The sequence below is a fragment of the Kogia breviceps genome, chromosome 18 (assembly GCF_026419965.1).
Source record: "Kogia breviceps isolate mKogBre1 chromosome 18, mKogBre1 haplotype 1, whole genome shotgun sequence".
Classification (NCBI taxonomy): domain Eukaryota; kingdom Metazoa; phylum Chordata; class Mammalia; order Artiodactyla; family Physeteridae; genus Kogia; species Kogia breviceps.
Window position 1 is genome coordinate 4,385,095 of NC_081327.1, and position 25,629 is coordinate 4,410,723.

The following is a 25,629-nucleotide window of genomic DNA, read 5'->3' on the forward strand; positions in this document are numbered from 1 at the left end:
ACTGATATCAAAGGGCAGACATGTACGATCTCACAGAAGGGTGATAAATGATTGTATATAATATTAGTATATATGATAACTGCAGCTTTTCTCAGAAATGATTTTTCCCTCCTTTGTTCACACTAAACAAAACTACTGATTATTAGATAAAATAGGGAATATCACTACAGAACATGCAGACAAGAAAAGGATAGAAATGAACTATTACAAAAACTCTACACAATAATACTTAAAAACTAAGATGAAATGGACTTATTCCATGAAACGAGTAACCTAAAACAAATCACCAGTGTGAAACAGATTATTTGAATAACTACCTTGAATTACAAAGTAAATTTTAAATTTCAAAACCCCTACTACCCAAGAAAGAAATCTGCAAGCTGAGATGGTGACTTTGAGATCCTAGATAAACTACTCCATTATATGACTGTTTCAGCATCTATCTGGTGTAGTCTAGTGGCCTGCTGGGGCCGTGAACCGACACCAGCCTTTCCTTTGACAGCACATCCTAGGTTAACAGCCCAGAGTCACAGGGATATGACTCCCTGGACTGCCCTCGTGACCACACTTCCCCATCACCACCCCGCCTTCCCCTGGTTCTTCTTTAAATCTGGCTCCCCGGGCTTCCCTGGTGGCGCAGTGGTTGAGAATCCGCCTGCCGATGCAGGGGACGCGGGTTCGTGCCCCGGTCCGGGAAGATCCCACGTGCCGCGGAGCGGCTGGGCCCGTGAGCCATGGCCGCTGAGCCTGCGCGTCCGCAACGGGAGAGGCCACAACAGTGAGAGGCCCGCATACCTATTCTTTCTGGTTTGAATTCACCAATCCCATTTAAACAGCGTATCCATGGACCCTAAAGGTTTACGCCCCAGGTCCGGACCCATGCTCTCTGCCTAGACTCTACCTGGACTTCTTACATGTTCCCTCCAGCTATACCTTGTAGCACCTCCAGAATCCGAGAGTAATAAACGTCTGCATTTCACCTTCTCTTGCAGTCTTTTGTGGAGTTGTTGCCTAACTTTCAACACTCAGGGGCTCAACTTTACAACTTTACAAAAGTAACTCAACAAAGTCACAACGATGGCATTCAACAATTCTATCAAATTTATAAAGAATTACCAGTAATTCCATACGATTTCTTTTTTAATTTTTAAACTTTTATTGGAGTACAGTTAATTTACACTGTTGTTTCAGGTGTACAGCAAAGTGAATCAGTTCTACATATATCCACTCTTTTTTTTGTTTTGTTTCTTCAGATTCTTTTCCCATATAAGCCATCAGAGTATGGAGTAGAGTTCCCTGTGCTATACAGCAGGCTATAAAATTTCTTTTTAAGACAAGAAAAGGAGGTTGTACTTGTCAACTCAATTTATAAGGCCAGTATTACTAGGATAAAAAACTAGACAGTTAATAGAAAAAAAGAGAAAGTAAACAAAATGACCAATTAAATCCCACATGAAGATTCAAAAATTCATCATAAAATATTACTAACAGAAATGAATCATAGACAGAAAGAATTCATATTAAAGATAATATAGGGGCTCCCCTGGTGGCGCAGTGGTTGAGAATCCGCCTGCCGATGCAGGGGACACGGGTTCGTGCCCCGGTCCAGGAGGATCCCACGTGCCACGGAGCGGCTGAGCCCGTGAGCCGTGGCCGCTGAGCCTGTGCGTCCGGAGCCTGTGCTCCGCAACAGGAGAGGCCACGACAGTGAGAGGCCCGCGTACCACACACACACAAAAAAAGATAATATAAATCTGGGAATTCCTTGGCAGTCCAGTGGTTAGGACTCGTCACTTTTGCTGCCGGGGCCCGGGTTCAATCCCTGGTTGGCGAACTAAGATCCCGCAAGCCACATGGTACAGTCTAAATAAATAAAGACATAAGATCACTTATCAAAGAAAAATACATTATTCTTGGCTGGGAACAAATTCTATGTGGAGGATACTGGGTGTCAGTTGACATGCTAAAAGTAGCACAAATGTTATTTTCTCTGCAAGATCTTCTGGTTCTGAATGTGAACGTATCAATGGGAAAGGCAGCACAGCTTCCAGACACTTGGGAATGGAGATTCTCTCCCTGTCACAAACAATAATTAGAATTCTGCAGTCTGTCTCATTCATCCTTATAATTTCTTTCACTTCACTGAACGTTTGTTCAACTCCACACACTTGATTTTCAAGCACCTGACCATAGCCAACTCCCACGAGATTTCATGTCACCATTTTGCCATTTCAGTTCTTTCATTGAACTAAAGCCCTAAAGTAACAGTTTTTCTTCATATTTATAATGCACCTACTTTGTACCTGTCATTGCCTTATGGGCATTATCATGTCACAGAAGTCCCCAAACAAACCACTAATTTACATATCCCATGCTATAAAACGAGAAATATATGTGACAGAAAAAAATTATCGCTAAGGAAACAATTCAAAACATTTTTTATCACAGTAGAAAACAATGTAACACACTGTGTACTAGCATAATTTGAAACTCAAATTTTAATAGCATTTAGAAAATTGCTTTGAGTAAACTGCTTAGTTATATTATCTAATAAACATTTCCAAACATTAATTTTATTAAACTAAAGTAAAAATATCTCTGACAAGTTATCCAAATAGTATTTTACAAACATTTTCAAGAACCATATTGAACAGTGGAATGTATGTGTGCTGCAGGAAAAGAAATGTAAGGAATTATTAGCATGAAGAAAAGTATGTTCTTGCCCAGTCAAGAACTCAGGGATTTCAAGAGTAAGCATTCAGTGTTTGTTTTGTTTTCTTTTCTTTTCTTTTTGGGTGAAGTAGAGAAGAACAGCTTTATTGCTCTGCCAGGCCAAGGGGCCACAGCAGGCTAATGCCCTCAAAACTGTGTGTCCCAACCTGGAGTGGGTAGTGAGTTTTACAGTAATGGTTCAGAGAGGGTGTGAGCAGCTCGTGGACATCCTTTTGATTGGTTGGTGGTGAGGGAAGTGGGAGTCAACATCCTCAACCTTCTCCTTCCCACCAGTCTGGGGTGTATGTGCTTGTGGGTAGCACACGGCTAGTTTCTCCCACCTGGTGGGGGTTTCAGTGTCTGGTCTCCGGACTCACTGAGCCTCAGGTTCTTTGTGTCTCAGCGCAGAAGGAATTCAGCGAGAGGTGAAGGTGACAGGCAAGAAGTAGATTTATTAACATAGGACACTTGCGAGGGATACAAGTGGGTAGGCGAGGGGGCTCTGCCTCAGGGTTTTATTAAAGAGTCTGACTCCATTTTTTCTTTTGTTTTCTTTTTTTTTTTTTTTTTTCTTTTGGCTGCAGCATGCGGCTTGTGGGATCTTAGTTCTCCAACCGGGAAATTGAACCCAGGCCCTCGGCAGTGAGAGCGCAGAGTTCTAACCACCCGACTGCCAGGGAAGTCCCCTGCCTCCATGTTTTGATGTTTGACTATTGACACCTCTTAATCCTCAGGAAAACCTCTTCTTATTCAGCCTATCTGGACAAACAGATAAAAAAGCCTAAGGGCTCCTTCCTTTGGGAGAAACGGGACATTCAAGCCGTAAGCTTATCCTCCACCAAGCCTCACCCAGTAATTAAATTTTCCTCTAATCTTAACTGCTGTCCCTTCCATTCCCAAGAATGAGTCTAATTTCTCATTAAACGCAGATGCAAACACCACCAATTCACACGCAGTGGAGGAGGTGACCAACTTCTCTGACACGTCGTTCCTAGCAACCTGTCGCCCTCCTCTCACGGCGCGTCCAGTCCCGTCACGTCCTGGCTGCTCTGTCTGTGCTCATCGGGTAGAGCATTCTGTCCCACAACCCACGGTGACCTATCCGTGGACCCCGCACATAACGAGCATGATGAGTCGAGGCAGGTTTATATGATTCTCTGCCCCTGCCTGTGGCTCATCCACAGGGTATTGGATCTGGTAATTCAGGGGCCTTGTTTTTCCGGGGAACATGGACGTGCAGGAACCACAGCTAATGAAGTCGGCCCCCTCATGTTACTGATTCCTTCCCAGAGACCATCATCAAAGGCCTGGAATGAAGGCATAAGATCAACAGACTTCAAACTTCAGGTTGAAAGGCATAAATAGTAATGTGGCTTTTTCAATAAAATTCAATTAATGTTCACAGTGAAAATAACTGGCCATTTACACATGTAATCCTTCCTGTCACATACATACCATTTCATAATTTCTAACATACTGTGACTTGTAATGATTCTAAGGTACATAAACAATCTCACATTAATCCTGGAGAAATACTTATTCCTAGTATAGATCCTCTGATACGTAGGCTGGTTTAAGAACGGCGCAAAACATTTACCTAATTCATTACGTTTGTAAGGATTATCCCTCATATGAGTTCTGTGGTGAAACCTCAGGACGCATCGTTTCATCAAATTCTTTCCATGTTCAGTAAACTCTATAGTTTCTGACCCGTATGAATTTTATCATTACACTGAAGGTGTAGATACCTGATGAAAACGTTTACAACATTCATTACAAGTGAAACGTTGCTCTCCAGACAATCCTCTATGTTTCAGAAACTTCATCTTTAGGTACAAGGCTTAGCACACACATTAGTTCGTGTGGTTCCTCTGAGAAGCCTGGTGAATCGTGCAGCCAGGATAAAGCCTCTGCTCATACGTTTGTAGTGTTTTCTCTTCAATGGACTCTGCACTGTTGCCAAATACTTGAACTCAAGGTAAAGATTTTGCCATACTAGTTGCATTAGAAAGGGATAGTTCCAGTACCTTCCCATCTTGTGATTTTTGCATAAAATCCTTACCACACACATCATTATTTGAGTGGTTTCTCTCCAGGATAAATATTCCAATGTCTACTGACAAGTGAGCACTGACTTGAAACTTTGCCCCACTCGGCACATCTGTCCAGTCTGGACCATCTGATGATTGGTGGGATGTGAGCCCTGAGTAGAGGTTTCGCCCATTCATGGCATTTGTGAGGTAATCTCCGGAATGAATTCTTTGGTGAATGACTCTCTTGTCTAAGGACTGGTCATACTAAACACACCTACCCAATTTCTCTCCAGAATGATATTTTCAGTGAAGCCTAAGACGTGGACAGCTGCTAAAACCCTTGCTGAAAGTTCGTGGTCAATGTGGATTACCTGACAGTAAGATAAGCTTCTAAGTACACTGACGGATTTTTCACACTCACCGTATTTGTCTGGCAGCTTTCCAACATGGAACTTCAGTGCACCTTAAGGTATGAATTTGGACTGAAGACTTTGAGAAATTCAATACATCTCTAGAGTTTCTGTCCAGTATAGATTATGTGATGGTGAGGCTTTGCCACACTCATGACATGTGCATAGTTTCTCTCCACTATGAATCTCCCATGAATTTAAAGGGTCAATTTGTTTTGTTTTGTTTTTAAGGATTTAAACATTATTTATTTATTTATGGCCGCATTGGGTCTTCATTGCCACACGTAGGCTTTCTCTAGTTGCGGCGAGCGGGGGCTACTCTTCGTTGTGGTGCGCGGGCTTCTCATTGCGGTGGCTTCTCTAGTTGCGCGGCATGGGCTCTAGGCGCACAGGCTTCAGTAGTTGTGGCACGCGGGTTCAGTAGTTGTGGCTCACGGGCTCTAGAGCGCAGGCTCAGGAGTCGTGGCGCACGGGCTTAGTTGCTCCGCAGCATGTGGGATCTTCCCAGACCAGGGATCGAACCCGTGTCTCCTGCATCGGCAGGCGGACTCTCAACCACTGTGCCACCAGGAAAGCCCAAAGTGTCAATTTTGAGTGAAAACCTTCCCACATATATCATGTTAATATGATTCCCCCTTTGTATTTATTACCTGCTATGTAGTGAGAGTTGAGATCTAAGTAAAGGTTTTTCAACAGTCTTTACTTTTGTAAGGTTTCGCTTTTGTATGAACACTCTGATGCTTTGCAAGGTATGCTTTTCGACTAAAGCAGCTGCCACACTCATTACATTTGTAAGGTTTCTCTCCAGTATGAATTCTCTGATGAATTACGAGATTTGAATTCCGATTGAAGACCTTGCCACACTCACTACATTTGTAAGGTTTCTCTCCGGTATGAACTCTCCGGTGAATTGCAAGGTATGAATTATAACTAAAGACTCTGCCACATATATCACATTTACATAATTTCTGTCCTGTATGGATTATCTGATGTCTCCTGAGGTTTGAGCTGTGATTAAAGATTTTTCCACAGTCTTTACATTGGTAAGGTTTCTCCCCAGTATGAATTCTCCTATGAACTGCAAGGTATGAATTTTGACCAAAGACTTTGCCACATACATCACATTTATATGGCTTATCTCCTGAATGGATGATTTGATGTTGTATGAGGTGTGAGCCAAAATAAAAGGTTTTGCCACACTCATTACATTTGTAGTGTTTCTCTCCAGTATGAATTATCTGATGACTGACAAGGGTTGATCTAATACTAAATACCTTACCACACTCATTACATTTGTAAGGTTTCTCTCCAGTATGAATTCTCTGATGACTTGCAAGGTTTCCTTTTTGACTAAAAGCCTTGCCACACTCATTACATTTATAAGGTTTCTCTCCAGTATGAATTCTGCGATGTTTTGCAAGGTATGAATTCTGACTAAAGACCTTGCCACATTCATCACATTTGTATGGTTTCTCTCCAGTATGAATTCTCTGATGAACTGCAAGGTATGAACTTTGACTAAACACTTTTTCACATACATCACATTTATATAAGTTCTCTTTTGTATGGATTATCTGATGTCCAGTGAGGTGCAAGCCATGATTAAGGGTTTTGCCACACTCGTTATATTTGTAAGATTTCTCTTCAGTATGAATTGTTCGATGAATTGCAAGGTCTGAGTTTCGACTAAAGACTTTGCAACATACATCACAATTAAATATTTTCTCTTTTATATGGATCAACTGATGCTGAGTGAGATTTAAGCCCTGATGAAAGGTTTTGCCACACTGATTACATTTGTAAGGGCTTTCCATGCATGCACTCTGGTCTTGTGTCAGTATTGAAGGATGCATAAAATCATTCTCATATGAATTAGAAATGGTGGTTTGGACAGTAGGAGAAGTTCCTTGAAGTGGTGAAAATGAGGCACTAATGCTGATACTCTTGTCAGCTTGATTAAATTCACCAATTTTCTCTTCACTTTTGAAAATATGCAGTTCATCCTGAAAGCTTAATGCCAGCCTGTTTTCAGTAGGCTTGATTCCTCCAACACTTCTACCGTATCGATCTCTCTTATCAGTCAGCTTTTTGTTATGGTTTATAGGCATTCCTTTATAACTTCTTTCCTCATCTCTTGGCTGAGACTCAAAGTCATGTATATTTTCCTGGATTTCCCTGAGGTAAAAATGCTTCATTTTATTCCTTTCATGTCTTCCCAATATCAGTGTTTGGAATACTTCTGCTCTATCACTGTTTGCATTTAGTTGTAATTTCTTGATCACGTGTACGTGAGAGATATCTACAAGATACAAAGAACCGTGAGTATCCTATTCATCCCAATTCATTAAGTAAATAGTTCATGTTAAATACATGATATTACACCAAAATCAGTACTTACACAAAACAGTTATGAAAATTCCCAACCATGATATTAAAACCTTTAAAAACACAAAAGGAATGATTCTTTACTAAAGATAAAGTGAGCCAAGGTAATTCCACTTAAATTTAGGGTACCCAATTTTCAAACAACCTATTATCATTGGAAAAACTTCTGTTACCTATCAAAGAAAGTGTATTTTTCAACCATGACACCAAACCACATACCAATTAGCAGTAAACATACTGGTGCCTTGTAACTGAGGAGAAAAGAATATTATACTATACATACATTGTGCATACTTGTTAAATAGAAATGAATGCTAAAAAAACAGGCAGTAAATAATTGTAACAGTAAATAATCCAAAACTAACTTATTCAGTGAATAATCTCAAGGAGTGGCGGTTTCCAATTGGAAAACAAATATAGCATAGAGAAAATGGTGAATATGATAAAACAGTATTTTAAAAAACAAAATGTTCTTCTAAAAACGTGCTGTAGGGCTTCCCTGGTGGCGCAGTGGTTGAGAATCCGCCTGCCGATGCAAGAGACACGGGTTCGTGCCCCGGTCCGGGAAGATCCCACATGCCGCGGAGCAACTAAGCCCGTGAGCCATGGCCGCTGGGCCTGCGCGTCCGGAGCCTGTGCTCCGCAACGGGAAAGGCCACAACAGTGAGAGGCCCGCATACCGCAAAAAATAAAAAAAATAAATAAATAAAAAATAAAAACGTGCTGTAAATCTATGTACCCAGGAAGAAGCATAAAACATTCTGAAAGACCACCTTCTGTATATCACAATTAAATATCAATAAATGAAATATTCTCCAGTTATATTAACAGCCATTAAATAGAACAATTCCCTACGTGTTCACTGCCCTAAAATATCCAGTTCATTGGCTCCAAAATATACGTAATGAAGAGAGAGCAATTTGTGAATTTATTTAACTAGGTTCATACAACAAAGTACAAAAGAAAGGCATACAATATACAAGGCAAAAAAAGGGACATCATAATAAACATGCCAGAATATTAATATATCTTTTGTAAACAAAAGCCACTTTTGATTCATTAATATAAAAAATGCACTATTTCTGGAAGTTCCCTGGCAGTCCAGTGGTTAGAATTCAGCACGTTCACTGCCACGGGCCCGGGTTCCATTCCTGGCTGAGAAAGTAAGATCCCGCAACCAGCGTGGTGTGGCCCAAAACACACACACACCCCCCAAACCCCCACTATTTCAAGCCGTCTAACATTACTAGTTTCTTTCAAAAGGCTTGAGGAAAATTATCAGAATTTTTTAAGTAAGGAAAGTGGAATCACAGGTTTATGTACATGACCCCAACTGACGCAGAAAGTAGTGAGATCCATGATGTGACCGTTGACCGACAGACTGAGACAACATATTCTTAAACGTGACCGCCCACCCAAGCAGTATAGATTACAAACTACCACAACAAATATCAGGAGCTGAGAAAGAAAACTTCAAGGGAGACGCAAGAAGTGAGCTGGATAACTACTAAGGTAATTCAGCCTCCCCTCTGGGAAATGGTTTCTGAGTCATCACAGCTACACACAAAATGATTTAGGTTGTGTCATGAGACAGTTGTTCAATATATAAAGAGGCATTATTTTTACAGTGTGAGTGATGTGGAAGGTGGAGGGATGGGTGAAGGAGTGCTGTAGAAACTGGGAAGTTCAGGAGAATAACTTAAATGTGCTAGGAAATAACTATCTTTCCATCCACATCAAGGTACCATGTAAGGAAAGGTCAGGACTGAGAAAGGGCCTGAGTGGAGCACAGAGTTTTTTAACTATGGGAATTATACTATCAGTATGGGAAGAACTGAAAGAGAATTAAACACTGTAGAAAGAAATTAACTTTAAATCTATTACACTATTTGCTACGCAAGGTATCAAATTCCAACAGCTGTATTTCCATGCACATATTCAATAAAAACATATATAACATTCAAGGAGATAGTGCAATAATGTTGTTAGCAGAAAGCAGAAGAAGATACCAGAAGACCAGCAGAAGGAGACGGATCAGTCTATTCTGTACACACACATGTAGAACAAAGTAATGAGATCAACACTACTGTAAAGTAGGGGGATCATGATTTCAGAATGAAGATCTCCTGGCTGGGTGGGCAGGGTTTGTATGGGGAAACAAAGATAGCAGAAAGCGTTTGAGAAAGCCTGAGCAATTTCAGGACAGGATCACAATAGTTAAGTAAGCAAAGAAAGAAAAAAATGTTACTAACTAAAATATAGATTACATAACACAATTTGGTATATAAAATGTTTATGTTAACACTCCTTGTTATTAAACATGACAGTGTTCTTTTAGCTGGCCTCTCTAAATACTGAAAATCATATCATTAAATTTCTTAACACAAACTCTGCAAAGAAAAACAAAACCATGAGAAGTGATGTCAACAGAACAGTAAGCCACAGGAACTCATTAGAGCCATGAGGAAGCCAAGTTAAAAACAATAAACAAAAAAGAATTTGGGAAAACTCTACAAACCAGTAAAAAAAAGTGGCAGCACCCGGGCAACTGCCTATCCTGAAAACACTAAACCGAAAAATGTAGGAAAGTTCATGACAATTTTCTGGCCTGTGACTCCCCACCTCCTTCTTACATTGCACTGAGATTGAACCGGAAGGAGCCTCCCAATTACCAGAGGTGTTCTCACGGGGAAATGCTAAAAACATGATAAAAACCCTCAGTAAACCAGAAATAGAAAGAAATGACCTCAACATAGTAAAGGACATGTATTAAAAGTCCACAGCTAACATCATACTCAATGGGGAATGACTTAAAGCTTTTCCTCTAAGATCAAGAAAAAGACAAGGACACTTGCACTCAGTATTTCTAAAAAAAAAAAATTACTGGAATTCCTAGCAAGTACACGTAGGTAGCAGAAAAAGACATAAAAACAATTCCAATAGCAAAAAGAAGCAAAACTATCTCTTTTGACAAATGAAATGATCTAATAAGTAAAAAACCCTGGGGAATTCCCTGGTGGTCCAGTGGTTAGGACTCCATGCTTCCTCTGCTGGGGGCCCGGGTTTGATCCCTGGTGTGGGAACTAAGATCCCACAAGCCGTGCAGCACGGCAAAAAAATTAAAAAATAAATAAATAAATAAAAACCCGTGAAGATTCTTAAAAAAAAATTTGATAGTCAGAAAGATGATAATATATAAAACTGACAAAAAAAATCAATACTGTTTCTATAGATAGACAATAAAAAATCAAGGAGGAAATTCAGAAAACAATTCTATTTACAATACCATCAAAAAAATAAAGTACTCGGCAAAACTTTACAGAAGGGAAAGATATATGCACTATAAACTAAAAACGCAGCTGAAAAATATTTGAAAAGACACAAATTAATGCAAAGATATCTCAAGTTCATGGATTAGAAGTAAATATTGTCAGTATGTAAATACTACCCTAAGTGATCAACAGATTCAATGCAATTCCTAATAAAATCCCAACAGTGTGTCCCGAAGAAACAGATAAATCCATCCTAAGAGTCAAATGCAATCTCAAAAGACACTCAACAGCAAAACCAAGGTTGAAAAGCATGAAGTTGGAGGTTTCACAATTATTTCAAAATTCTTAGAAACGGAAACTAACCAAAGCAGTATGGTACTAGCATAAAGACAGAGAGACCATGATGTTCCGCAGGAGTATCAGGACCACCCAGTGGGGGAAGGGCAGTCTATTAAACAGAACGAATTGTGGTTCAGATTGAAGGCATCACTCCACAAGTTCTCTGATTTAGATGTTTCAAAATTAGCTGTTGATGTAGAAAGAACAGTAGCACACAGGTGAGCCCCACATGGTGTCAACAGCAGTTTACACAACAGCCTCGCAAGTATGAGGATGTGAACTTGGGCAATGTTATCCTGAGGAGAAGTTCCTATTCACCGTTTACTGAGGGTGAAAGGGGCTGGTCAGAGTACATGTGAACACCACTATCACAGTGCCCTTGAGACAGGCTTTTGTGACATTGCTCAAAACCAGGAAAAAACCTGGAAAGATCTATCAGCCAGGCTCTGGTGATACTTTCTATTTCATATCATAGAATATGCAGACCACTTCACCATAGCTTTAAGTGGTGCTTTTCTATATAGCAGGAAAATATTACAATATATGAGGGATAGTATTCTCATTCAAAATTATCTGTCACCCAGTAAACCCACCCTACAGAGTCCACCAGAAGTTGTTGATTAACGAAGGGTGGATTATCACACCAAAGATTCTGCATAACATTTCAGAGCCTAGTTCTATGTATTTCATAAACAACTTTCAGAGGCAAAATCACACAAACTTAGGACAGTATGAAATCAGGAAGAGAATACATTCCCAGACTAGGCAGAGCAGTACAGGAGTGAAAAAAATATGAGATATGTGTGTCAGATATCATAGAACCTTCAGATGGAACAATGTGCTCTAGCCACAGATGCCAAACTAAGAGCCTGAAAGATACATATATGCTCCTCAGTAGGACTGGGGATCAAAGAAATGATCTCTCTGTCCACTGTCCTTAGTTTTCCTAAGTAATAATTACAGAAGGTAGAATGCACCTCCCTGTTACACACAAGCCTGAAGAATGTGGCCAAAGCAGAAGAAATGCAGGAGGGATCTAAACAGGCAGAGAGGGCTTGAGACAGCTCCATGCAGGTTCTGAGGTGCCACATGGAATCAAAGAGCAGCCAGTGTCTCCCATCTTCTGATGAGGTCTCCTAGAAACATCAAATGGGGATGGAACCGGGAAAGGTTCAGGGATTGGAGTCTGGAGGCATCAGCTCTTATCTATGTGGACTGAGAACTGAGCATCCAATGGAATGAAGTCAAGAAGGAGAGATGAGGGGGCAAGAGACCCCTCTGAAAACGTCCACCTCATGCTCTGCTAATTCAAGCAACAGGAGCTCACAGAAGCCAGATGGCAGAGTATCGTAGATCATGATAAAGACCTTGCCTTTGTCTCTGGTGGAGCTGCAGCACCACTGGAGGGTGAAAGAATACATTTTACATGTGGAAGGACAAGAGGGATAAGTTACGGAGAAGAAACATTTCCTCTGAGAGTTCAAATAATAAGTAAATTTTTGTATTCCCAGAGAACTCTCTGATGAGGGGAAAGTCTCCAAACACTATCAGCGCTTCTGAGCTCTGACCTGTGTTCATACTTTGCTACACCCCCAAAGGTATTCGGATCACTCTTCACAGTCCAGGGCACTTCCTCTTGTTACAAAGTGGGTAAAATATTCAGATAAGAAACAGAAATTCCTCCACATAAGAGGAAGGAAACATGATTTTCTGTGGCTTTTCCAGAATCCTGGTCTCTTGTTCAACTGAGAACTGAGGTGACTACAAATGGAAACAGAAAAATATTTCAAAAAATTGACCTGCTCTTTACCTCCTGAATACACAGGGAACAGTATAACGTGCAGAAACGTAGCTCTTTTCCTAGAACTCCTAAATCAAAAGCACAGGAGTAGGAAACAGGAAAATCGGTATATTAATAGGTTCTCATTGAGCTTTATATATATGTAAGCTCTGGAACAACTCCTGATGTATCATGAAGTGGGAAGGTCATCAGAAGAAAAGGTAGATTTAAACTCCTGATGCTGCATCCTGAAGCTTTCCATGTCTGAATCAACAAGGATTTCAGATCAGTCAAGCAAAACAGGGGCTCCCAGGAGGCACACAATGGAAAATGCAAAGATACATAAGGGCAGATCCCAATTTCTGGAGGGAAGTTATCCTCACCCAGGGAGACCAGGTTCCTGTAGGTCTCCAACATCACGTCCCTGTACAAGGCCCTCTGAGCAGGGTCCAGGCATTCCCACTCCTCCTGAGAGAATTCTATGGCCACATCCTTGAAGGTCAACTGTGCCTGAAATGAAAACACATTTCACCAAGAGGCCATGAGGAGGGTCCTTATTTTCACACAAAATGAGAAGAGGAGAAAAGATCAAGTTGAAGTATGTATTCTGACAGATCCATATAAAGGTATCTGGGGAAACTATGGGCCTCTAATTTTAACTTCTTATGCCTTTTCATAGAGATTATGATAACCTGTAATCAATGTGTATTTTTCATTTTTGTAGACAATACATGAAATACATATAAATAAAATTCAACCATGAGTTCTCTATCCAGAAGTGTTAGATTATGTCTTACACACTGAGTGCTATTCAAAATCTAGATGAACTACACTATGAGTGGTGGCTTTAGAGATGACAAAGTCCACAGTGCTTTAAAAAAAAAAATCAAAATCTTAACTTACAATGATGGTAATAATAGCAATGACTAAAGGTGTTTGAATACTTCACAGATGCTAAGCATTACTCTAAATGCTTTATAGATATGAACTTTTTTAAATCAACATTGTAGCTCAGTAGAGAAAGATCTGTTCCCATCCTGCAAAGGAGAAAACTGTCAGAGACATCTGGAGAAACTCAACTTAGTTCAAGCTAAGAAATGATACAGCAAGCACCTGAATTAAGGTGGATGCGGTCTTGAACTGAAGATAAAGAAGCAAAAACTGAAGTAACAGAAGAGCATTGGAAGCACATTGCCAGAGGATTCTCCCAGAAAACTTGAAAGAAGTTGAACAACATGAAAGGCAGTAAAAGGTCATTATAGATGTAGGCGCACGTGCATGCGCGCGCGCACACGCACACACAACATGTTAGTAATCTTACTAGTATCTGAACCATTAACAGGATAGTGTAGGAGAAATTCAAGGCCATGTAATATATTTATGATATAATTTCAACTGCAATAAAATACAGTACATAGTTATAAAATTATGATGTCTTTTATCAAAACCATGGAGTTGCACATCCATGAACTCATGGACACATGTGTAAATGCACAAATAACTGAAACGAGAGACGTTGTCTCTGGATATATTATTGCATGATTTTTTTATCACCATTTTTATTTATGTGAATTTCAGCATCTTTGGAACAATGAAAAAGTATCAACTGTACTAAATGGTACTAACATGAAAAAAATAGGATCCTTTAACTGCAATCTCTATTGAATACCCATATATAAATACAATTTAAACCCCAATATTGACATAGGTAGGTATTAACAAATGCGAAGCAGAGTTTATTTCTGTATTCCACGCATAAAACACTGACTCAAAATTACAAAAGTTCTTACTATTATACATTAATTTAAGAGATTAAGAAAAAAATTATCACAATAGTAAAGTTAAAAACTACTTGGAGAATTAAATATCATGACTAAAAAAAAATATGGAAAAAAGTATATTGTAATTAAGGAAGAATATTTCACCAAACGTCATGATTAGAAGGAAACTTGACGCGTTCCCTCTGAAGTTACCGTGGAGTGAAGGGGGCTGGCTGGGGCACCTGCCTTTCACCACTGTACAGTGTGCCTGAGCAGGAGCCATCAGAGGCGGTAACAGGAGGAAAACAGAGGGCAAGAGACACAAAGAGAGTGTGTCAGAGAGTTGGAACTGTGAACGTTCACAAATCTAAGGACATAGAAATCTAAGAACAGAGAAAGGATGTGAAAAGATAGTCCATCCTAAAGAGAGTAGGGGTGACTATATTACATCAGAAAAAATAAAGACAAAAACTGACACAAGAGACAAAGGATATTATATAATGATAAAACAGTCAGTTCACCAGGAAGATATAACAATTATAAATATATATACATCTAACACTAGAGCTTGCCCAAATATGAAGCCAACAACAGAAACAGACAACAGCAAAATGTCAGTGTGAGACTTCAATATTCTAGTTTTATCTACACATGGAAACAACTTATAAGGAAACAGAGAACTTGAACTACACTAAATAACAATTGTACCTAAAAGACATGTACAGAACACCCCACCCAACACCAAAAAACATCCTTCTCAAGCAAACATGAAACACTCTCCATGACAGACCACAAAACACATCTTAGGCCACAAAACAAATCTTAACAAATTTAAGGAGACTGAGATCTAAAAAGTATCTTCTCTAACCACAATGAAATGAAACTTGAAATAACAAACAGAGGGAAAACAGGAAAACCCCCAAAATGTACAAATTAAACAGCTGATTCTTAAAGAAGCAATGGCCTGGGCTTCCCTGGTGGCTCAGTGGTTAAGAATCCGCCTGCCAATACAGGGGACACAGGTTTGAGCCCTGGTCCACGAAGATCCCACATGCCGCGGAGCAACGAAGCCTGTGCACCACTACAGAGCCCCAGCGCCACAACTACTGAAGCCCATGTGCCTAGAGCCCGTGCTCCACAACAAGAGAAGTCACTGCAATAAGAAGCCCGCCCACAGCAACAAAGAGTAGCCCCTGCTCACCGCAACTAGAGAAAGCCCACAAGCAGCAATGAAGAGTAAACACAGCCAAAAGTAAAATAAATAAATTTATTTTTTAAAAAAAGAAGCAATGGGTCAAAGAAGAAATCACAAGGAAATTGTAAAAATATCTGAATGAAAATAAAAACACAACATACCAAAATTTATAACAGGAAGTCAAAACCATAGTAAAAGGGAAGTCTACAATGCTAAATGCTTACAACAAAAAAGGGGAAAGATGCAAACCCTGTACTGCTGTTCAAGAATGTACTGAGAGTCCTAGCCAGAGCCATTAGACAAGAAAAAGAAATCAAAGTTATACAAATTGTAAAAGAAGTAAAATTACCTTTTCCTCTAGGTGACAAGGTTTTACACGTGCAAACCAAAAAGCCTCCATGAGAAAACCACCACTTCAAAAAACAACTTCAAGGACTTCCCGGTTGGTCCAGTGGTAAAGAATCCACCTTCTGGGCTTCCCTGGTGGCGCAGTGGTTGGGAGTCCGCCTGCCGATGCAGGGGACACGGGTTCGTGCCCCAGTCCGGGAGGATCCCACATGCCACAGAGCAGCTGGGCCTGTGAGCCATGGCCGCTGAGCCTGCATGTCCGGAGCCTGTGCTCCGCAATGGGAGAGGCCACAACAGTGAGAGGCCCACGTACAGAAAAAAAAAAAAAAAGAAAAAGAAAAAAGAAATCCACCTTCCAAGGCAGGGGACTTGGGTTCAATCCCTGGTCAGGGAACTAAGATCCCATATACCACAGGGCAACTAAGCCCACGCGCCTCAATGAGAGAGCCCATGCACTCTGGAACCTGTGTGCCACAACTAGAGAGAAAAAAAACACCCCGCGTGCCACAACTAGAGACAGAAGCCCATGCACCTCAACGAAAGACACTGCACGCCACAACAAAAGATGCCGCACACCTCAATGAAGATTCCGAGTGCCACAACACCTGACGCAGCCAAAAAAAAAAACAAAAAAAAACAAAGAAAAAACAACTTTGGAAAAATTGCAGCAGGGAATTCCCCAGCAGTCCAGTGGTTAAGACTCTGTGCTTTCACTGCCATGGCCCTGGGTTCAAAACCTGTTGGGGGAACTAAGATCCCACAAACCGCAAGGCATGGCCAAAAAAAAAGAGAGAAAGGAAAAAAAAAAATCAGCACACAAAACTCAGTTGCCTTGGTATACACAATGAACAAATTCAAAAGAAAGTTAGAAAACAATGCTATTTACTATAGCATCAAGAGACAGACTGGGAAAAAATTACCCAAGGAGGTGAAAGACTTGCACACTGAAAACTACTAAATGTTGCTAAAAGAAATCCAAGGATATACAAATAAATAAAAAGACACCGTGTACTCATGAATTGGAAGAATTAATATTCTTAAAATGACTTTATTACTGAAAGTGTTCTACAGATTCAATGGAATCCCTGTCAAATTTTCAAAGGCAATTTTTGCAGTTAAAAAAAAAAAAATTGGGCTTCCCTGGTGGCGCAGTGATTGAGAATCCGCCTGCCGATGCAGGAGACACGGGTTCGTGCCCCGGTCCGGGAAGACCCCACATGCCGCGGAGCGTCTGGGCCCGTGAGCCATGGCCGCGGAGCCTGCGCGTCCGGAGCCTGTGCTCCGCAACGGGAGAGGCCACAACAGTGAGAGGCCCGCATACCGCAAAAAAAAAAAAAAAAAAAAAAAAAAATCATACTAAAATTCATAGGGAAACTCAAGGGACCCCAAACAGCCAAAATACTCTTGAAAAAGAAGATGGACATCATTTTCAGATTTCAAAGCATATTACCAACTAATCAAGATGACGTGGTACTGGCATAAGCACAGAGACATAACGCAGTGGAAGAGATGAGAATACCAGAAATAATCCAGTGAATACATACAAAATGTACAGACAAGGGTGCAGAGACTACACAAAGGGGAAAGGACAGTCTCAATAACAAATGATGCTGAGCAACTATATACTAACCAGCAAAAGAATGACGATGGAACCTTACTTGCATCAAAGGTAAAAACTTCTGTATCACAGGATACAATCCACAGAGTGAAAAGACAGCCTCTGAGGAACGGAGGTGATGAAAGTGATTTAAAGAATTTCCCACTGTCAGAGATTTAGGTTGATTTCATAGTTCAAACTCAAGAATGGGATAAAACATTCCCTGGTGATCCAATGGTTAGTGCTTGGCGCGTTCACTGCAGTGGGCCTGGGTTCAATCCCTGGTCGGGGAACTAAGTTCCTATAAGCCTTTGTGGGGCATGGCAAAAAAAAAAAAAAAAAAGTTAAAAAGACAGAACAAATTACCTCTTACTGGTCTGTTTTCCAGATTTTACCAGATACTGTGCTCATTAACATCCAGCTTCTTTATCCTGCTTGACAGAGAGCAGACAGTGCATCCTGATGGGGCCCTAAGCAATCCCTGCTGCCCAGTAGCACTGACACCACGTCTCCAGTCCATGGGGGTGAAGCCCTGCCCAGTGGAGACTCCTCACAAGTCCCAGGTCACTGGGTCACGGGGAGACGGGATCTAAGTGGACAGGACAGGCCCTGAGGGAAGGCCCCGGGTGACGGTGACCGTGCAGGTGTCAGGCAGGACACTGCAGAGTCAGAGATTAGCGAGTGCAAAGAAGGGCACTTCAGGAAGGACAGACAGAAGAATCAGCTGAGAATACGACTTTACCTGAGAAAGAGCCATTTCTGACTCCTCTTCTTTCCTCTCCCTCCTCTTCCGGGCTTCTTCCTCAGACAACGTGAGTCTTTAGAGTTTGACCCTGAAAGTTGAAAGCAGGCTGTTTAATGCTCGGAATCGACACCCCCCCCCCCCCGAGTCACCACCGCACACACAGGGAAGCCCTCAGCACGTGGAGCAGACGGTCCCCTGCTGCCCACTGTCCCAGGGGGGACTCAGGACAGTAACTCCCACACAGAGACCAACAGGGAGTTTTCCACCCTTTCCTTCAGATCTCGCTCCCCTCCTGGTGAGGCCCCCACGTACCCAGCAGCAGCGGGCACCTCGGCTGGACCCGACGACCCCCTGCGGGTCACAGACCAGCCCTGATCCATCCCCACGCAGGGCGGAGCCCCTCGGCCTCAGCCCAGATCTCAGCCCTCGGGAACGGGGGGACTCAGTGATGGATCTGGACTGGAATATTCTCGGGAACCTTAACTATTGTTAAGGTTGGACCCCCACATTGACAGTATGAAGAGGAATCCCTGGTCAGAGGGTACAAAACATGTCTATGCAAAATTCTTCATCAATCTAAGGAAAAGCCTGAGTTGAGCAGCACTCAGAGAAGGCAAGCCCAGCACAGCCGCCACTTGCTTTTCATTTTCCAGGTGTGGTGAGGCCTAACAGATGTATAACAATGGTGTGCATACGAGGCATCCAATGTGCTTATTAGACAGATGTATATTCTGTGTAATATTCACAATAGAGTGCTTTACACGTCCATCAACTCACAGTGACCATTTTATTTCTGTGTGCTAAGGACAGTCAAGTGTTACTCTCTCAGCAAATACCAGGTATACAGGAACACAGTATGATTAACGATAGCACGATGAACGTTAGACGAACATGTTATATTTACCTAAATATACTGATTTCATTTCCTTCGGATATCTAGACAGAGGAACCTCTAAATTGTTTCCCGTAATAGCCATTTACATTCCCACCAATGAAGCACAAGCGTTCCCTATTCTGTGTGTGTGTGTGTGTGTGTGTGTGTGTGTGTGTGTGTGTGTGTGTGTGTGTTTTGACACAGGTAGGGAGAGGACCGTAGAGGAACCAGCACTGGCCTGGCAGCCAGAAAGTAGCAGCTACAGCTTCCCAAGGATGAGCCTCTGGACTGCAGATCACTGTGGTGCTACTTGCCCTCTGATTCTTGGAACAATCTCTCCCTACATTAAAGGACTTAATGGCCCCTCTCAGGTTCCGTCCACAGAAACATACCTAGCAAAATCTCCCTAATGAAAACCTTCTGCCATTTGACGCTTACTACTCATAATTTCCCTTCTGGACTCAAATGAACTTACAAACTTTCATGGGGTCCAACACAGTCTCGATAAAACCCATAATGATCAACTCGTGCTAGAAAATACCAGAAAACATGCCAAACTCTAATAAATCATGCCAGAGGGAAAAATACATACAAGACACCCAAGGAACCAGTAGATGCAAAATACCATATTTTCATTCACAGTAACCACAGCGCAAACACTGTCATCTTCAAAAACTACATATAAAAGAAAGATGCTTCCAATGGTGCACGTCCCCCAGCGAGACCCAAACATCCCCCAAGGCAGCACTCCAATCCCCCTTCCCTATGCTTCACAGTGCAACTGAAAATGTCTTTATCTGCAACACGGAATACTAAAAAGTACCAAAGGTAAACAACAAAATGACCTCCATATTAATCTAAAAACTGCACAATGATTCCTCTCTTTTTTTTTTTTTTTTTCCTGGAGCAGGAAGGATTTATTAACTTGCAGCAAGTAAGGAGAACACCAGAGATCTTTCCCAAAGCAGTGTCCCTGCACAATGATTCTTGCCCTCCCAGGATGCTGTAGGGCGCCCTCTAGGTCCACTGCCTGAGGACAAGGCACCCATCCTCCTGCAGCCAAGAATCCCTGTGGGCTCAGCTCAGGCCATACTTCTCACATCGGAGGAAAATGATTTTCTGTGCCTAAAACCACTGCCTTCATTCCTCCTCATGTATGGCCATGAAATACCAGATTAAACCAATGCACGGAAACGTCAGTGTCAGCAGCCAGGTCCCAGGGAACCTGAGCTAAGACACGGTGGCACCGCAAACCACGCAACGCACCCCACAGCTACCCGTAAACCCAATTCCAGGTGCTCCCGCCAGAACTGAGACATTCTTGCCAGGAGTCCCACACGCCCCCCGAGCCCCAAAGGGACCAATGCATGCACTGCTCCTGGGGCTCATCGCGAAGGCCACGCTTGCTGCCGCATCCCTCCCGCAGGCTCTCCTCCGGCTCTCGCGGTGCTCCGCCTCTCCGCCTTGCACTCACGGGCTAACGGACACAAGCAGCTCTCAGGAAAGCCAGCGCACCCGGAACACACACGAGCCGCCACCGAAAGGACACTGGGCATTCAACAGGCGGGTCAACGAAGTCGGCCCTCCTGGGAAACCTTACGGTACGGAGTCCAGTTACAAAGGACATTTGAATTCAGTGAGGGAGACTCAAAGACAGGCGGCCCCCAGATTCCTTGTCCCCAAGTTTCTTCTCTCCCGTTCTCCCAGCTCACAGGTAATTAAAAGACACCCTAACTCTTTGAGGGAAGCCTCCTTCTCTCCTCCTTAGGTTCTGGACTTTGGCCCACAGCTACCACAGTGAAGTCACTGTCCCTGACTTGGAGCAGATGACCTGCTGTTAAATGAAGGCTCCTGTCCAAGGTGGCAACTGGTCCCTGGATGTGCACAGCCTGGAACACTGGGGGCTACAGCGGAGCAGTGACACAGCACACTGAACACAGGGACACCTCAGCATACTACATGAGGACATCAGTTCTGCAGGGCTTTCTTGGCACTCCCTGCGTCTTTTTGCTCTTATTTTGAGTAAGTGAGCAGCCATATGGGGTAATAATCAATTAGAGTTGAAATGTCCAGAACAAATGTAGGAACCATCCTCATCACCGACCCTGTTCCCCTGGTCTCCCCTGAGCATTATTCAGCCCAACCCACAGTCCCAGCCACTAAACACATCCCCAGAGGGAGCTGCTGCAGCCACCCAGGGAGGAAGAGGGACACTGTGCACCCTTCAATGAAGGGAAAAGGAGGAGACTCCAAATGATCAATGGAGACGGGCATTTCTGTTGAAGGTCACTGACACAGAGGCAATAAAGTGTGACGCAGATAGTCAGGAGGGGACGGGGAGCCCTCTCTGAGCCTAGACCTGAAGGGAGACAAAGGGCCTGAGCCATGGTGACTCCAAGGAACTATGATGTCAGACAGAAATCGTTTTGGTGCTTGGGAACAGAGAAGAGGTGAAAGTGCCCAGGGCACAGTGAACCATGAGAACAGGGTCAGCTCCCAGGATGAGGCTGGAGACCCCGGCGGGGCCCTGAGGATACAGCGCTGAGGAGCCACAGGGAGGAGGTGGGATTGTCCTGAGGGCAAATAAGAGCCAGTGCAGGTCTGAGTGCCAGAACTGGCATAAGCTCTCCTCAGATTTATACTTAATGCAGAGAAATATTTTTGACTACGGTCACTTCTACTCCAAGCCTGTGGGAAGACAGGAACCCATATACAATTCTAAATAAAACTAGACACTCTCTCCAAAAGAAGACACACACACACACACACACCCACTTTGGCCAATCACTTCAGGGTCAGTGTTACTCTGACAGAGAGTTTCTGGTCTAGTCTCTCATCTCCATGTTACAAGTCGGCGCCCTGAGGCCTAGAAGGGAGACTTTTCTGAGAAAGTCCTGGTCGAGTGAACAGAATCAGGTGTAACTGAATTCTGAAATGAGATCCTGAGGGGTCGGTGGGCAGAGTCTGTCCTTATCGCCTGTCCCATTTAAAACACCATCTTGCATGTTCCTGATCAAAGGAAACTTCTCTTTCAAGGTCTGATCACACTGACACCAAACAGGTAATTCTTGTTTTCCAGAAAAATCACAGTAAAATAATTTTAAAAAAACAATTGCAAAAGCATAGTTGCTGGTGCATAAAACATTGGAAGTGTTCAGCTTAGAAACAAGATCTGAGCAGACTTCTTCACCATGAATAGAGGAATAAAAGGGGAAAAAATATTAGACTAACTGATTAAACTAGGTTTTGACTGTTAATATAAAAGATCAGGGCTTCCCTGGTGGCGCAGTGGTTGGGAGCCCGCTTGCCGATGCAGGGGACACGGGTTCGTGCCCCGGTGCGGGAGGATCCCGTGAGCCGCGGCCGCTGGGCCTGCGCGTCCGGAGCCTGTGCTCCGCAATGGGAGAGGCCGCGGCAGTGAGAGGCCCACGTACCGGAAAAAAAAAAAAAAAAAAAAAAAAAAAAAAAAAAAAAAAGATCACTGCCATATCTACCATGTACTCATCAAAAGAGTCTAAAATTATTTACTAGTTACCAAAAAACTTTACCAGTATATAAAGATAAAGCAGGAGAAGAACTCAGGTGTCAATTATATCTGAATCAATCAAAAGAAATAATTTGTGAATTTTTTAAATCTAAAAATCCTGCTGTCAATGTTTTTGTTTTTGTTTTTTTTTTTAATGTTTTTAAAAAATTGAGGATTTATCATATTTAGAAAAGAATCACGAGTAGAATACAAAAGGCCACCAAACTTATTTCACAAGTTAGTAATTATTTGCAGGAAATTAGATATCTAATGCACTAGGATATATGCAGAGTTAAAAAAAGACATAAATGTAAAGAAACCAGAGAGAAAAAAGTAAGTCCATTACAGAAAAACAAAAGTTTTAATGTTTCTTTAAAGAAGCACCATGTAGTGAGAGTCAGTCCTTTCCTGCCCCGCTGGCCTCTCCCCTGTCCTCTACCCCATGCCAGGAAATGGAAGGTGATCCACAACTGTCTGAGGCAACTCACTGCCCCTTGGCTAAACAGGGATTGCAAAGGGACGTTTTCTTGTCATACGAACAATTACAAAATGCACAAACCTTACAGTTTTGCAATACAAATCCTCACCTGTATAATTTAAGCAAGCAAAATTTCAATTTATTGGCGTCTAATGCCAGAAATCAGTATATAGTAACTTAATCGTCCAAATCCAATCAACTCACCCCCAACCTGGACCCAGTTTGCCCTCTACCTGCACTACTATGTATTTCCATTTTATTGTCTATTTCTTTCCCTGTTTCTGTCTCCTTTTTTTTTTTTTTTTTTTTCCGATACGCGGGCCTCTCACTGTGGTGGCCTCTCCCGTTGCGGAGCACAGGCTCCGGACGCGCAGGCGCAGCGGCCATGGCTCACGGGCCCAGGTGCTCCGTAGCAGGTGAGATCTTCCCGGACCTGGGCACGAACCCGCGTCCCCTGCATCGGCAGGCGGACTCTCAACCACTGCGCCTCCAGGGAAGCCTCTCTGTCTCCTTTTTGATCTTATCTACTCTCCCGGTGCTCCTGCTGGCCTGTCCATACATTTCTGCCTCTTTCTTCCCCCAACTCTACTCCCTCTCTGCCCGGCCCGTGACACCCCTTCTGTCCCTGTTACTCTCCCTTCCTCCCCACTCTCCAGCACCCCAGGTGGCTGTGCTTCCTTCCTGCTCTCTCTTCCTCTGCTCTGCTAGCCACAAGTTGTCCTCTGTGTCTCTCCCAGGACCAGGATGCTCTGAAGGCCATGGTTCCACCTTTTATCCTCTCCCGGACTTTCTGCGCAGGGCCTCACCACTGCTGCTTCCCCCTACAACCACTGATCCAGGGCCTCTCTCTACGTTGCTCTCCAATCCCTGGAGATCCGGCTTTTTCACTTACTTCTCGATTTTATTCACCTGCTATTTTCAAGGCTTAACTTAGTCTCTTTCATTTCACTGTCTCTTTATAAGCTCCTCAGCCATCCTCTACGGCTCCATCCGTTCTCCCTCATTCTTTCCACCCTGTGAGCTTTTCTATTTCTCTCTCAGTCGCTCTGTCTCTGCTCCCCCGGTTCCCCCTCGCCCACATATTTACAGAGACGGAGACGGAATAACACGCCGCCTACCGGAAGAGACCATTCTCCAGCGGGGTGGAATTTCAGACGGAAGAACACTGGGTGTCACACGCCTGGCCCAGGTCACTCCCCGCCCCCCACGCCGGCTGAGGGAAAGGGCTGACTACGAAGGGGAGGCCAGGGGAGCAAAAGGACCGGGCTGAGGAGACGCCAGGAGGGAGGGGGTCTCAGGAGAGGGGCGGGCTCTGCAGAATGCCAGGAGCGGGGAGAGGACGCGGGCTGTCCGGGAGCGGGGCGGCCGCCGCTGCCCTGCAGGGGCCGAGAGGGCGAGGCTGGGGGGCGCGAATCCACCTCGCGGAAGGGGACGTTACAGGGGGCAGGAAGGGGCGGAGGCAGTAATGGACTTAAAGCAGGAAAATGTCGCGAATGGAGGTGTCTACCTGGACCGAAGGCAGAAAAGCCAAGGGCACCGGGACCGGCCCCAGAGCGAATTCAAACCCAAAGGAAAACATGCCCGACCTGTAACGGCGACGTCTGGATTTACTGGGAGCGTAGGACCGGGTGCTGGGATTTATGGTCCTTGGTGACCCCCACACTCTGAGGATGGAGAAAGGGGGTCCGCGCGGCACAGATTCACACTAGAAAAGAAAACTTACTCTCAGCAGGGTGACCTTCTCTCCGCGCCGTCCGCTTCCGCTTCCGTTGTTAACGGCGCGAGCGCGGAGTTAGAAGCAGGGCTTCTGGGGGCGGGGCTTGGGCGGAGCGCTAGCGACGACGGGCGGGGCGAGGAGGGAGCCCCTGTCAGTCCAGGGAGCGCCGTTAGGCGGGGCAGGAGGCGGCGAGGAGCAGGTGGGTCCCTGCAGCTTGAAACTGCTTGTTTTAATTGACTGTTTGCTACAGTTTTAAGGCAAAAGCTTACCGTGGCTTGGGCCAGTTAAATCGGAAACTAAGATGTTTCCTCCTAACGAGTCGAGAATGGTGTCAATAGAAAGCTGTTTTTGCCAGCAGTTTGCTGGCGTGTCTAAGTGAATTGAAAATATATATGAGATAAAAGGTTCCAGGTAGGGCTTCCCTGGTGGCTCGGTGGTGAAGAATCCGCCTTACAATG

The 25,629-nt window shown here is 43.4% G+C and overlaps 3 protein-coding genes across 4 annotated transcripts in view; 2 read left to right on the forward strand and 1 right to left on the reverse strand.

Annotated features, from left to right (window-relative positions):
- The window catches only part of LOC131744510 (zinc finger protein 665-like), a 341,106-nt gene that overhangs the window by 261,953 nt on the left and 53,524 nt on the right, over nt 1–25,629 (forward strand). The window lies entirely within an intron of this gene.
- LOC131744559 (zinc finger protein 836-like) overlaps nt 1–25,629 on the forward strand; it is a 383,402-nt gene that overhangs the window by 231,414 nt on the left and 126,359 nt on the right. The window lies entirely within an intron of this gene.
- Nucleotides 1,634–25,276, reverse strand: LOC131745290 (zinc finger protein 813-like). Its single transcript, XM_067018872.1, has 4 exons — nt 25,178–25,276; nt 18,574–18,664; nt 13,315–13,441; nt 1,634–7,454 (listed from the first exon to the last, which is right to left on the reverse strand). Exons 2-4 carry the CDS (start codon nt 18,586–18,588, stop codon nt 5,845–5,847), a joined length of 1,752 nt encoding a protein of 583 aa, XP_066874973.1. The 5' UTR covers nt 18,589–18,664; nt 25,178–25,276; the 3' UTR covers nt 1,634–5,844.